Here is a 14,626-nt window from a genome sequence, read left to right as displayed (position 1 = left end):
TTTGATCACACAGGACAAACAAATAAAACACAAAAATATTCTCTAGTCAAATAACAGTTGGTACACACTTGCTAACTCAGTCATTATGCAGATGAAACTATCTGATGACATAAAGGAGCTTTTTGACTCTGTTGCAAACAAATTGGGCTTTCTCACTATAAATTGGAATGTATTGATGGGAGTTTGGGGGATTGTTTCACTGTCTTATGGCAAAATAGTTCTGAGGGAACCTGCTGGTTGACTGGGGTCTTTCTGTCAGGGATTTTCAGGCTGTCCCCAGTGTGTGTAACGAATGATCTGTGTTTCAGGCTAAGCTACGGCTGGAGATGGAGATGGAACGTTTGCGTCAGACACATTTTAAGGAGGTCGAAAGCAAGGATGATGAGGTGGAGGAGATCAGACAGTCATGCAGTAAGAAGGTCAGGGAGATTATTGTATTTATTTTCAACAACATCATTTCATGTCTGAGAGTAGGAGGAAATCTGCTCTTGATGGCCAGAGAAGGCTAAAGACAGTCACAGAGCAAAATAATAAGAGCACAAACACCCAGTGTGACAAGTGAACATTTCAACAAGATAAAAGTACCTTAAATTAGACAAAAAAGTAATTTTATACAGTCCCTTTGTAAGGAACACACCAGCATATCATAAAAACCGTACCCTGAAACATTTTACATTACTGCTGTTTTCTGGCCTTTGATTTTCTACCTGAACATTTCTGCATTTGAACAAGCTACATACACCGCCTGCATGTTTCTCCCTTTAGCATAAGGATGGGGATGCAGAAGAGTGAATCATCTGAACCAATTTATGCTGCCCTATCCACGTTTATTCTTTTGATTTAACCTGTCAGGTAAACTGCCTGTGGTTTAGTGAACAGAATGCCACATAGTAACATTAGCCCCTTTTCCACTGAGAGCCCCAGTATTTAAAGCCCCAGGATTTGTTTTACCCAGCTAATAGGGATCCCAGGAAATTCTGTGCTTTTGTTTTCCATTGCTATTAAGACAGTATTAGGGTCCTTCATCAGTCAGTAATTGGTTACTGGAAGAATCACATGATACAATAACCTGAACCCGCTTACAAAGAACTTTTCTTCACAGCACTGGGTCTTGCTGTGTCGGTGGTTGAGCAGTGAAAACTTTCTTAATGTCAGTTAATAATGCTTTACTGTATACAGTAATGTCTTCACCCATTGGTCAGACCACTGCAACAGTTATTTGAAGTTTTGTATGCCCCAAACAGCAGAAATGTGTTTCAGCAACAGTATAGTAAAATAGATTTTATTATGTCAGATTTTATGACCTAAAATTCCAACAGAACTATGATGCTGTGTATGTTTGGCAACTGTACTGAAAAGAAACTTTGAATTATTCTTATTCTCTTCTAATAATGGTAAAAAATAAGCTGTTCTACCTTGGCAAAGTGTCCCTTTAAACAACAGTACACTATTTTTTCAAATTAGGTAGGAGTCCTCTAGGTGTGTAGAGCGCCATTTTCTCTCCAGTTTTCTAACATTATGTTTTAAAATATGTAGCTCTGAATTAAAGGGAGCCAGACTAATAAAGACCTACTTTTTCAGGTGTATACATTCAAAAAACACTTTTATTCAATGTGCGCAGTGTGGCGAGCACCAGCAAGATCCTTACTTGTTACACCTTAACAAAGAACCAGCATAATAACTTGTACTTGTACTCGTCGTCTTCCGCTTTATCTGGGACCGGGTCGCGGGGGCAGCAGACTCAGCAGAGACGCCCAGACGTCCCTCTCCCCAGACACCTCCTCCAGCTCCTCCGGGGGAGCCCAAGGCGTTCCCAGGCCAGCCGAGAGACATAGTCCCTCCAGCGTGTCCTGGGCCGTCCCCTGGGCCTCCTCCCGGTGGGACACCTCCCAGTGGAACACCTCCTGAGTAAGGCGTCCAGGAGGCATCCGGTATAGATGCCTGAGCCACCTCAACTGGCTCCTCCCGATGTGGAGGAGCAGCGGCTCTACTCCCAGCCCCTTCTGGATGGCTGAGCTCCTCACCCTATCTCTAAGAGAGTGCCCGGCCACTCTATGGAAGAAGCTCATTTCAGCCGCTTGTATCCGGGATCTCATTCTTTCGGTCATGACCCAAAGTTCATGGCCATAGGTGAGGGTAGGAACGTAGACCGACCGTTAAATCGAGAGCTTCGCTTTTCGGCTCTCACCACAACGGACCGGCACAGCGCCCCCATTACTGCGGCAGCTGCACCAATCCGTCTGTCGATCTCCCGCTCCATTCTTCCCTCACTCGTGAACAAGACCCCGAGATACTTAAACTCCTCCACTTGAGGCAGGAACTCCCCTCCAACCAGCGTAAGAAGCTCCACTTTAAAATAACTTGTTACAGTATGTCTTGCCCCTCGCATCTAAACACTACAGCCATAACAGGGTCTTCAAGAGAACTTTCAGAGAGGAAATTATCCTACTTTATCCTCCAACAATGGCCAAGTCAGGTATATATATATATACAGTGGGGAGGACAAGTATTTGATACACTGCCGATTTTGCAGGTTTTCCCACATGCAAAGCACATGTAGGAATCTTTAACTTTTATCATAGGTCTTCTTTAACTGTGAGTGATGGAATCTAAAACAAAAATCCAGAAAATCACATTGTGTGTTTTTTAAGTGAATAATTTGCATTTTATTGCAAGTACTTGATACATCAGAAAAAACAAAACTTAGTATTTGGTACAGAAACCTTTGTTTGGAATTCCAGATATCAGACAATTCCTGTAGTTCTTGATGAGGTTTGCACTTCCTGCAGCAGAGGTTTTGGACCTCTCCTCCATACAGATCTTTTCCAGATCCTTCAGGTTTTGAGGCTTTAGGTCGCTGGGCAACACGGACTTTCAACTCCTCCAAAGATTTTCAATTGGGTTCAGGTCCGGAGACTGGTTAGGCTACTCCAGGACCCTGAGATGCTTCTCACAGAACCACTCCTTAATTGTCCTGGCTGTGTGTTTCGGGTCGTTGCTGGAAGACCCAGCCATGACCCATCTTCAATGCCCCTACTGAGGGAAGGAGGTTGTTGACTAAGATCTCCTGATACATGGACCCATCTATCCTCTTATCAGAGCACATGACTTTCTCCCATTCCTCCTCTGGATCATCCAGATGGTCGTTGGCAAACTTCAGACGGGCCTGGACATGCGTTTGCTTGACCACGGGAACCTTGCGTGCTCTGAAGGATTTTAATCCATCGCGGCGTAGTGTGTTATTAATGGTCTTCTTTGAGACTGTGGTCCCAGATCTCTTCAGATCATTGACCCGGTCCTGCCGTGTAGTTCTGGGCTGATCCCTCATGATCATTGATGCCCCACGAGGTGAGATCTTGCATGGAGCCCCAGATCAAGGGAGATTGACCGTCATCTTTGTAAGGATTATGAGTATTGATTAATGAATATTCATCAAGAATTATAATTTAAAATCATAATTTGAAAAACATTTATTTCTTTACCAAAAATCATTACTTACAAATAGAAATCAGAGATATCCTCTGGTGTTATGGGCTCAAAGCTCTTTAATAATTACAAATTATTAACCAAAACCACCAACCGAAGGTGGGGGAACTTCGACCTTGTTTTGACAGATAAATCACTCTTTCACGAAATAAACCCATATATATGAAGATTTATTGAAGCCAAATAATCTTGATATACCATTATTCTGGTCCAAAACCATCACCTAACTAACAAGCGCTATTCTACACAAAGGGAATACAAAATGACTACCTAACAATAATAATAAAAGAAAAATATATATGCGCATTTAGTGTCTATCAAGATCAAACCAGTAGTTTTATGGACAAAATGTGTAATTTGGGTTAAATGGAAAGAGAAGTCCTCCTGGTGCTGATGTTTCGATTGCAGCGATCAGCTGATAAAACGGTGGGACCACGCCCCTTTAGCCACAACCAGCTGAACGCCACAAATCTTGACAAAGGGTCATAAAACTCTGAGGCGGGAACTCAGTGGAAAATCTCCAGCAATAAAACTGGAACAAAGAGTGGTCGGGCGAGGCCCAGACCGTAGTTGCCTTGAATGAAAAACATTTAAAAGTCCAACGTCTAACTCCTGGCTGATTTGAGATCAGCCGGACAAAACATTAACAATTCAGCAGCACTTGCGCACCAAATCAAAACACAGCTCAGCATAACATAATTCAATCAGTATTGCATGCAACAAGTTAATACCTGAGACTACCAAAGGTGAAGGTGATTCTAAATTACCTTCACTATGCCTTCTCCTGTCCAGACCTCTAAATGCACCTATCCGGTTTAATATGAAAAGAACGAAATTACTTGACGTTGATTTCTGCTCTCCACCGGTTGAGGATGGATCAGGTCTGAAGAAAAAGGAGGGGAGGGGGACCACGTGTCCGTGATCAAATTAAAGAAAAAAAACGTCCAGGAGGTGAAAAGATGAACCGTTAGTTGACTGCATTACACAAGGAGGAAAACTCATCTCCTTGGACATAGAACCTCTGTGGGTTTCCACCTGCGCTGGGTGTCGGCGTGGTCTTCGATCGGTAAATAAATCCTCTGATCTTCTCGTATCAGACAGATTTCCAGCTTTCAAGCTCCTCCGGGAATGGCCTTGTGGAGCAAAAGTTCGCCTGCGAGCTTCTCTCCAGATATGCGCCTCCGTTGCGCTGTCCTGTGAGACACGTGGGAAATGGCAACCAAACTCTGCATCTCAGCTGGTTTATACTCCCAGTGACGCCAGAGCTGCGACATCTGTTGAGCTTCGCATGTCAAAATGTGCGACCAAAATGGATGGCCCCAACATCTTGAACTTCTTCCATTTCTTCCATTTCCTTATAATTGCACCAACAGTTGTTGCCTTCTCAGAAGGCTGCTTGGCTATGTCATGCAATAAAATGCAAATTAATTACTTTAAAGAATCACACAATGTGATTTTCTGGATTTTTGTTTTAGATTCCATCACTCACAGCTGAAGAGTGTCTATGATAAAAATTAAAGACTTCTACAAGGTTTGGAGGTGGGGAAACCTGCAAAATCGGCAGTGTATCAAATATTTGTTCTCCTCACTGTAGAAGAATTTTGTTTTTTAATGTGTATTTTTTATTTGTGTGTGTGTGTGTGTGTGTGTGTGTGTGTGTGTGTGTGTGTGTGTGTGTGTGTGTGTGTGTGTGTGTGTAGCTAAGGCAAATTGAGGTCCAGCTTGAAGAAGAGTATAATGAAAAGCAGAAGGTGCTGAAGGAGAAGAGAGAACTGGAGGCAAAGCTGCTGTCAGCACAGAGCAAGGTAACAACACTTTAAACCAGTCAGTACCTGCTCGGGAATTTAGAGCTGTCTTTCCTGCAGTTCACAAAAAACACCTAGGTTAATATAGTTATTTATAACTTTATTTTAATCATTTCACATTTTATTCTTTTTATTTAATTTTACTTAGTTTTTTGTCAATTTTACACTTAATTGTTGTAATTTGAGATTGGTAAACTGATGTAAAGTGCATTATAAATAAGTTATTATTATTATCTGGGTTTGTCAAATTCGCGGGTTGAGTTTCTTGCAGATGGATGTCCATCTTAAACAATCCATAAGGATGTTGGATAGTTTCAACAAAATCACATTACATCCCTCCATTTCTGCTACCTGTATGACCCCTTCTCTTTTGCAGTGGTTATAATCAGCCAGACAGAGGGAGGTATCCCAATCCTTGTGGTTTTTAGTATAACAATGACCATCAGTGGGACCCTTTGTGGGCTGCCTTGAGACGACATTGTTGTAAATAAGCGCCGTTTAACTAAATAATCTGAACTGATACTATCTGTGTAGTTATGCTGCTATAGGCTTAGGTTGCTGGAGGACATAATGACCACTTTCACCCTCTTCACTACATTCTCACACTACTCTCCAATTTTGCATTATTTGCTGTTATTTCAGCTTTTAACTTTGTTCTCTTGCAGTAAGAAGGTCCTGGGTTCGGTTCCCAGCCGGGGGTCTTTCTGCATGGAGTTTGCATGTTCTCCCCGTGCATGCGTGGGTTCTCACCGGGTACTCCGGCTTCCTCCCACAGTCCAAAGACATGCCTGTTAGGTTAATTGGTAACTCTAAATTGCCCTTAGGTGTATGAATGAGTGTGTGCTTGGTTGTATGTGTGTTGCCCTGTGATGGACTGGCGACTTGTCCAGGGTGTACCCCGCCTCTCGCCCATAGACTGCTGGAGATAGGCACCAGCTCCCCCGTGACCCACTATGGAATAAGCGGTAGAAAATGACTGACTGACTGACTTTGTTCTCTCTTTTCTCTTCCTAGAAGCTACACCTGGCCTGACTCTGTGTCTACCTGTGACAGCTTTCTGGAGAGGGGCATCGTCCAAGCTTCTGCTGGCAACAACTTAATGCTCACCCTCTACCGATGATCCACATGGCCCTGTCTTTCAGTGTTTAACCCTTTCTCTCTCTTAGACATGGCGATTGACTGAGTTGAACTGTAACTAACTGTATGTGCTCTCTTTCAGACTCTAACCTTGAAAACTGGCTCAGAGTTTATCTGTTCTTTCTTTCTAGGTGAAACGACTAAAGGAGCTACATCCATTAACATTTACTTTTCCTTCCCAATGAAAGGACTCCTGGATCAGTGCTTCTTTGTTCTCTTTGTGTCTCTGCTTTGTTCTCTCAAACTCCCAGTCGGTTGTGGCAGATGGCCGCTCACACTGAGCCTGGTTCTGCTGGAGGTTTCTTCCTGTTAAAAGGGAGTTTTTCCTCTCCACTGTCGCTACATGCATGCTCAGTATGAGGGATTGCTGCAAAGTCAACACCAGTGACTGTCCACTGTCTCTACATGCTCATCCAGGAGGAGTGAATGCTGCAAGTCACTGACTGGATGCAATGTGCTGGGTTTCCTTAGATAGAAAAACTTTTTATCCAATTTGAATAAAAAGCTAACTCCGACTGCACTGTTCAATGGTTACGATTAATTGGAATTGGGATGTACCTGACTATTGTGAAGTGCCTTGAGACAACATGTGTTGTGAATTGGCGCTATATAAATTAACTGAATTGAATTGAATTGAATCCTGTCTTAAGCAGTGCCTTACAAAATATGATTGAACAACATAAAGTAGTGAATCGGAATGAAAATTATGCCCACTTTCAGGATATATTATTTTACACACTGTTTACATTTTTTGTTTTAAAACTAATTTAAAATGTTTCCTTTCAGGTTATTCATTAGATCACGGTGATTTCTCTATTACTTTCAAAACATGTATCATTAGGAATGTAGTTTGATGAAAATAACAAACTAACAACAAACTAATAACAAACATCTTTTGATTTTTGTCATCTCTCACATTAAAAAACACCTAAACAGGGCATGATTGTTGTTCAGGGAATTATGTAAATATCCTAATCAACTAGCTATGACCAGGTAGAAGTTGTTCCATATGTAAAAATGAAGAAATTTACCTTTTCATATCAACAACCTGATTATGATTGTTTGTCAAGGTGACAAATTGTGACATAGAGACTGAGAAACGCCTGAAGAAGGACTTAAAGAGGACCAAGGCCCTACTGGATGATGCCCAGATCATGTTAGACCACATAAAGAGCAATGCACCCAGCAAGAGAGAGGTCGCCCAGCTGAAAAGTCAGGTACAGACACACATCTACACCAAGATTTCTCATTTCACTCAAGGTATTCAGAGATTTGCTAAATGTTCTTTTAGAAATTTCTAAATCTGTAAGACAGCATTTTTATTCTAATTTCACATTACATAAAAATATTTTGGAAGGAAATTAATAGAACCCAATTACTAAAACATTTAAGTTACCAGACAAAAAGCTACATACAGCCTATAAATGGCTGTGAACTTAAACATGCATCTGGTCCAAAGTACATGGTCTGTATAACTACAGATCAGCATCAGTTGAAGACGCAGAAAAAAGCCAAAACTCACTTCCCTGGTTAACCTGAATTTCATAATTGAATTGAATTTTAACTTTCTGCATTTTTTTCTGTATTACAGTTGGAAGAGTCTGAGTTCACGTGTGCAGCTGCAGTTAAAGCTCGGAAATCCATGGAGGTGGAGATTGAAGACCTGCATGTTCAGATGGAGGAAATCTCTAAAGCCAAACAGATGGTCGGTACACTTCTTTACATCATTTTCTCAAGCAAGTTATATTTCCTTGAGGGTTCTGCAGCGACCAAACAACTTGTGACCTTTTAAATAAGTTTCTGAACTGCAGAATAACTTGACACTCATAAGGCTGTGTCATCTTCTCTGGTAGCACAACTGTAGGTGTGGCAAAACAGTACCTTGGTTATAGCATATACTGTTCACATGTCTTTACTTGTTGCTTCTACACCAGTATTTCTTTCTATCCTGTCTCTGCACTGTAAGTTTTATATTGTATGTATTTTTAGGCCCAGTCTATGGCAGGTCATTCCAAGTTTCTCTTCTTCCTCTACATCCATTCATTCATTCATTCATTCATTGTTTTATCTGAGATCAGGTCCAGGATGGGTAACCCAGACATCCTTCTCCTCAGCGAGACTATCAACCTCATTCTGGGGGATTACAAGGTGTTACCATCCCTGAAAGGATTTAGAATTCTTCAAGCAAGGTCTGGGTTTGCCCCAGGATTTCCACCCAGTTAGATGGTCTCTAAAAGCCTCCAAAACGGTGGTGCCAAGGAGGCAGGAATTGAGATTACTAAACAATCTCAACTAACTCCTTTTTTGACACTCCAGAAGCCTAAGCCAATAGCAGCATATCTACAGAGATGGCTTAGGATAGCCTAAGCCACTATAAGCTTTATCAAAAAGGAAAGTTTTATGCCTAGCCTTAAAAGTAGACAGGGTGTCTGCCTCACAGGCTAAAACTGGGAGCTGGTTCCACAGGAGAGGAGCCTGACCTCTCTTCAGCAAAGCCAGCTTATTGCAGCTGCCCTAATAGGTGAATGTAAAGTGAATTACGTTCTTTACATTACTGACTTACAGAAAAATACACATGTTGCCCCAAAAAAACACCACACAGCCTTACTTAATTATAACCAGCCTCTGTTTAGTCTAATCCCCTGCCCAGGTCCACACCAACCCCTCCAACAAAATGCTTTAATACATCTAATCTCAGCTCATGTACAGTTTAATGACACTTTTAAACATGTCATAACTCAAACTAGAGTTTTCTAGAAAATGCTTTAGTGGTAATACTGAATATTTTTGTGAAACAGAAAACATCTTTTCAGTTGTAAACATGTGACTTGGCTGTCTTGTTATATAACACTGATATCAAATTCAGTTTGTTCAAAGAGCTAAATTAGTATATACAGTACAGACCAAAGGTTTGGACACACCTTCTCATTCAAAGAGTTGTCTTTATTTTCATGACTATGAATATTGTAGCTTCACACTGAAGGCATCAAAACTATAAATTAACACATGTGGAATTATATACTGAATAAAAAAGTGCGAAACAACTGAAAATATGTTTTATATTCTAGGTTCTTCAAAGTAGCCACCTTTTGCTTTAATTACTGCTCCGCACACTCTTGGCATTCTGTTGATGAGCTTCAAGAGGTACTCACCTGAAATGGTTTTCACTTCACAGGTGTGCCCTGTCAGGTTTAATAAGTGGGATTTCAAGCCTTATAAATGGGGATGAGACCATCAGTTGTGTTGTGCAGGAGGTGGATACAGTACACAGCTGATAGTCCTACTGAATGGACCGTTAGCATTTGTATTATGGCAAGAAAAAAGCAGCTAAGTAAAGAAAAACGAGTTGCCATCATTACTTTAAGAAATGAAGGTCAGTCAGTCCAAACAATTGGGAAACTTTGAAAGTGTCCCCAAGTGCAGTCGCAAAAACCATCAAGCGCTACAAAGAAACTGGCGACATGAGGACCGCCCCAGGAAAGGAAGACCAAGCGTCACCTCTGCTGCGGACGATATGTTCATCCGAGTCACCAGCCTCAGAAATCGCAGGTTAACAGCAGCTCAGATTAGAGAACAGGTCAATGCCACACAGAGTTCTAGCAGCAGACACATCTCTAGAACAACTGTTAAGAGGAGACTGTGTGAATCAGGCCTTCATGGTAAAATAGCTGCTAGGAAACCACTGCTGAGGACAGGCAACAAGCAGAAGAGACTTGTTTGGGCTAAAGAACACAAGGAATGGACATTAGACCAGTGGAAATCTGTGCTTTGGTCTGATGACTCCAAGTTTGAGATCTTCCAACCACCGTGTCTTTGTGCGACGCAAAAGAGGTGAACGGATGGACTCTACATGCCTGGTTCCCACCGTGAAGCATGGAGGAGGAGGTGTGATGGTGTGGGGGTGCTTTGCTGGTGACACTGTTGGGGATTTTTCAAAATTGAAGGCATACTGAACCAGCATGGCTACCACAGCATCTTGCAGCGGCATGCTATTCCATCCGGTTTGCGTTTAGTTGGACCATCGTTTATTTTTCAACAGGACAATGACCCCAAACACACCTCCAGGCTGTGTAAGGGCTATTTGACCAAGAAGGAGAGTGATGGGGTGCTGCGCCAGATGACCTGGCCTCCACAGTCACCGAACCTAAACCCAATCGAGATGGCTTGGGGTGAGCTGGACTGCAGAGTGAAGGCAAAAGGGCCAACAAGTGCTAAGCATCTCTGGGAACTCCTGTTGGAAAACCATTACAGGTGACTACCTCTTGAAGCTCATCAACAGAATGCCAAGAGTGTGTGGAGCAGTAATCAAAGCAAAAGGTGGCTACGTTGAAGAACCTAGAATATAAGACATATTTTCAGTTGTTTCACATTTTTCTGTTCAGTATATAATTCAATTCAATTCAGTTTATTTATATAGTGCCAATTCACAACACATGTCGTCTCAAGGCACTTCACAAAAGTCAGGTACATACATTCCAATTAATCCTAATCAGTGAACAGTGCAGTCATATTCAGTTATTTATTCAAATTAGATAAAAAGTTTTTCTGTCTAAGAAAACCCAGCAGATTGTATCGAGTCAGTGACTTGTACAGGGGTTGGACAATGAAACTGAAACACCTGGTTTTAGACCACAATAATTTATTAGTATGTTGTAGGGCCTCCTTTTGCAGCCAATACAGCGTCAATTCGTCTTGGGAATGACATATACAAGTCCTGCACAGCGGTCAGAGGGATTTTAAGCCATTCTTCTTGCAGGATAGTGGCCAGGTCACTACGTGATACTGGTGGAGGAAACCGATTCCTGACTCGCTCTTCCAAAACACCCCAAAGTGGCTCAATAATATTTAGATCTGGTGACTGTGCAGGCCATGGGAGATGTTTAACTTCACTTTCATGTTCATCAAACCAATCTTTCACCAATCTTGCTGTGTGTATTGGTGCATTGTCATCCTGATACACGACACCGCCTTCAGGATACAATATTTGAACCATTGGATGCACATGGTCCTCAAGAATGGTTCGGTAGTCCTTGGCAGTGACGCGCCCATCTAGCACAAGTATTGGGACAAGGGAATGCCATAATATGGCAGCCCAAACCATCACTGATCCACCCCCATGCTTCACTCCGGGCATGCAACAGTCTGGGTGGTACGCTTCTTTGGGGCTTCTCCACACCGTAACTCTTCCGGATGTGGGGAAAACTGTAAAGGTGGACTCATCAGAGAACAATACATGTTTCACATTGTCCACAGCCCAAGATTTGCACTCATTGCACCATTGAAACCGACGTTTGGCATTGGCATGAGTGACCAAAGGTTTGGTTATAGCAGCCCGGCCGTGTACATTGACCCTGTGGAGCTCCCGACGGACAGTTCTGGTGGAAACAGGAGAGCTGAGGTGCACATTTAATTCTGCCGTGATTTGGGCAGCTGTGGTTTTATGTTTTTTGGATACAATCCGGGTTAGCACCCGAACATCCCTTTCAGACAGCTTCTTCTTGCGTCCACTGTTAATCCTGTTGGATGTGGTTCGTCCTTCTTGGTGGTATGCTGACATTACCCTGGATACCGTGGCTCTTGATACATCACAAAGACTTGCTGTCTTGGTCACAGATGCGCCAGCAAGACGTGCACCAACAATTTGTCCTCTTTTGAACTCTGGTATGTCTCCCATAATGTTGTGTGCAATTCAATATTTTGAGCAAAACTGTGTTCTTACCCTGCTAATTGAACCTTCACACTCTGCTCTTACTGGTACAATGTGCAATCAATGAAGACTGGCTACCAGGCTGTTCCAATTTAGCCATGAAACCTCCCACACTAAAATGACAAGTGTTTCAGTTTCATTGTCCAACCCCTGTAGCATTCCCTCCTCCCGGATAAGCATGTAGCGACAGTGGACAGTCACTGGTGTTGACTTTGCAGCAATGCCTCATACTGAGCATGCATGTAGCGACAGCATAGAGGAAAATCTCCCTTTTAACAGGAAGAAACCTCCAGCAGAACCAGGCTCAGTGTGAGCGGCCTTCTGCCACAACCGACTGGGGGTTTGAGAGAACAGAGCAGAGACACAAAGAGAACAAAGAAGCACTGATCCAGGAGTACTTTCTATGGGGAGGAAAAGTAAATGTTAGTGGATGTAGCTCCTTTAGTCGTTTCATCTAGAAAGAAAGAACAGATAAACTCTGAGCCAGTTTTCAGTCTAAAAGAGAGCACATAGAGTTAGTCACAGTTAAACTCAGTCAATTGCCATGTCTAGGAGAGAGAAAGGGTTAAACACTAAAAGACAGGAGTATGTGGATCATCAGTAGAAAGTGAGCATTAAGTTGTTGCCTGCAGAAGCTTGGACGATGCCCCTTTCCAGAAAGGTGTCACAGGTAGACACAGAGCCAGGCCAGGTGTAGCTTCTAGGAAGAGAAAAGAGAGAGAATATAAAGTTAAAAGCTGAAATAACAGCAAATTTTGCAAAATTGGAGAGTAGTGTGAGAATGTAGTGAAGAGGGTGAAAGTGGTCATTATGTCCTCCAGCAGCCTAAGTCTATACCAGCATAACTACAGAGATTATTCAGGATAACCTAAGCCACTCTAACTATAAGCTTTATCAAAAAGGAAGGTTTTAAGCCTAGCCTTAAAAGTAGACAGTTTGTCCATCTAGAGCCCACTGATGGCCATTGTTATACTAAAAACCACAAGGATTGGGATACCTCTCTCTGTCAGACTGATTATAACCATTGGAAAAGAGAGGGGGTCATACAGGTAGCAGATATCTACATGTGTTAATTCATAGTTTTGATGCCTTCAGTGTGAAGCTACAATATTCATAGTCATGAAAATAAAGAAAAATCTTTGAATGAGAAGGTGTGTCCAAATTTTGGTCTGTACTGTATATGTTCTTGTAATGTAGAAACGGGGGAAATTCTGTGGAGCACAGCAGTTGCCTTTTCTTTTCCCATTTTTTAATCTGTAAAAGATTACATTTTTCCCTGCTGTTTTAAGAAGAACCTTCTACATAACTATTATATTAGAATAGTGTTCACACTGATCAATTTGCTGCATTCTGTCTGTTAGCTGGAAGAACAGCTGAGCCGTCTTCAGAGAGAGAAGAACAACCTTCATTCCAGGATGGAGGAGGATCAGGAGGACCTCAACGAGCTGATGAAAAAGCACAAGTCTGCCGTGGCCCAGGTGTTGGTCATAATCAACACATAATAATAATTTCCATACAGAAAGGTGGAAATAAAAAAATTAATAGGAATATGGAGATATAGTGTCTTTTTATAATGGTGATGGATATGTTTTTTTAAATGGCTTTCCTTGAGGATCTAAATTATTTCAACTGATGCTCCTGGTGGATGCATTGTGATGGTGTAGGGCAGCGTCTCTTTCATGGGTAAAACAAGGATTGCCAATGCAGAGAGATATTGAGAAGAGATTCTGCAACCAGTGACAATCCCATATCTTCACTTCTAGGGATTGAAGTCTGTCTTCCAAGATACAAATCTTCAGCCCACAGCATGCGGTTTTTGAGAGACTGTATCCAAAACATGGAAGTGGACAGAGTGGAGTCCTAACCAAGTCCTAACCTCAAATACTTATTGAATCATGTTTTAAGAGGCTGTTATGGCCAGTAAGCAACGCAACCACACTGGCTGACTTGTCACGAATGCTGATTAAGGGGTTGGATGCATCCCACAGCAGTGTGTGACCAAGCTGATTACCAGCATGTGGAGGAGCTGCCAGGCGGTTGTGTACGGTTCTTTCATGCTCTACTGAGGCCCCAGTTTGTTGAATAAATAAATAGTTAAAATGTGAGTTTGTCAGAGTCAATTGCAGATTGAGCTGTTTGGCAATGGCAAAGAGGAATCATGTAGTTGGCTACATGATTTGAATTTATATTAGTGAATTGTTAAAAATAAACAAATGTTTGCAAATTTAGCCACTGTTTGACATTCACTTACTCTATTCCCTGACTTTTCTCATCTGTCCTTTGTATTGTGGTTTCAGTTGGCTCAGAACTTGACTCAGATAAATGACCTGCAGTCTCAGCTGGAGGAGGTCCTCAAGGACAAGCAGGAGGTCCAGGAAAAGGTTAGTTTTGGCATGGGTCAGGGAATTACTTCATCTGTTACAATTCCCAAACATGTTTCTTAAGGGCCAGTTCACATCTCCTGAAACCTGTTCACAATGCATTTCCATAA

At 42.1% G+C, this 14,626-nt stretch overlaps 1 protein-coding gene across 8 annotated transcripts in view; it reads left to right on the top strand.

Annotated features, from left to right (window-relative positions):
• The window catches only part of LOC124884235 (unconventional myosin-XVIIIa-like), a 242,600-nt gene that overhangs the window by 145,391 nt on the left and 82,583 nt on the right, over positions 1–14,626 (top strand). For all 8 annotated transcript variants that reach the window (XR_007042406.1, XM_047392030.1, XM_047392024.1 and 5 more), the window contains 6 exons: positions 309–419; positions 5,187–5,291; positions 7,499–7,645; positions 8,020–8,133; positions 13,497–13,613; positions 14,433–14,516. Coding sequence is in view for 7 of the 8 variants with exons in the window: in XM_047392030.1 (XP_047247986.1) it covers positions 309–419; positions 5,187–5,291; positions 7,499–7,645; positions 8,020–8,133; positions 13,497–13,613; positions 14,433–14,516 (678 nt within the window). In the remaining variant the exon portion in view is untranslated. The remainder of the gene's footprint in view (positions 1–308; positions 420–5,186; positions 5,292–7,498; positions 7,646–8,019; positions 8,134–13,496; positions 13,614–14,432; positions 14,517–14,626) is intronic.

This window comes from Girardinichthys multiradiatus, chromosome 18 (assembly GCF_021462225.1).
Source record: "Girardinichthys multiradiatus isolate DD_20200921_A chromosome 18, DD_fGirMul_XY1, whole genome shotgun sequence".
In the NCBI taxonomy this organism is placed as follows: Eukaryota; Metazoa; Chordata; class Actinopteri; order Cyprinodontiformes; family Goodeidae; genus Girardinichthys; species Girardinichthys multiradiatus.
Note: the sequence above shows the minus strand (reverse complement) of the source record. Positions and strands in the feature narration are given on the sequence as shown.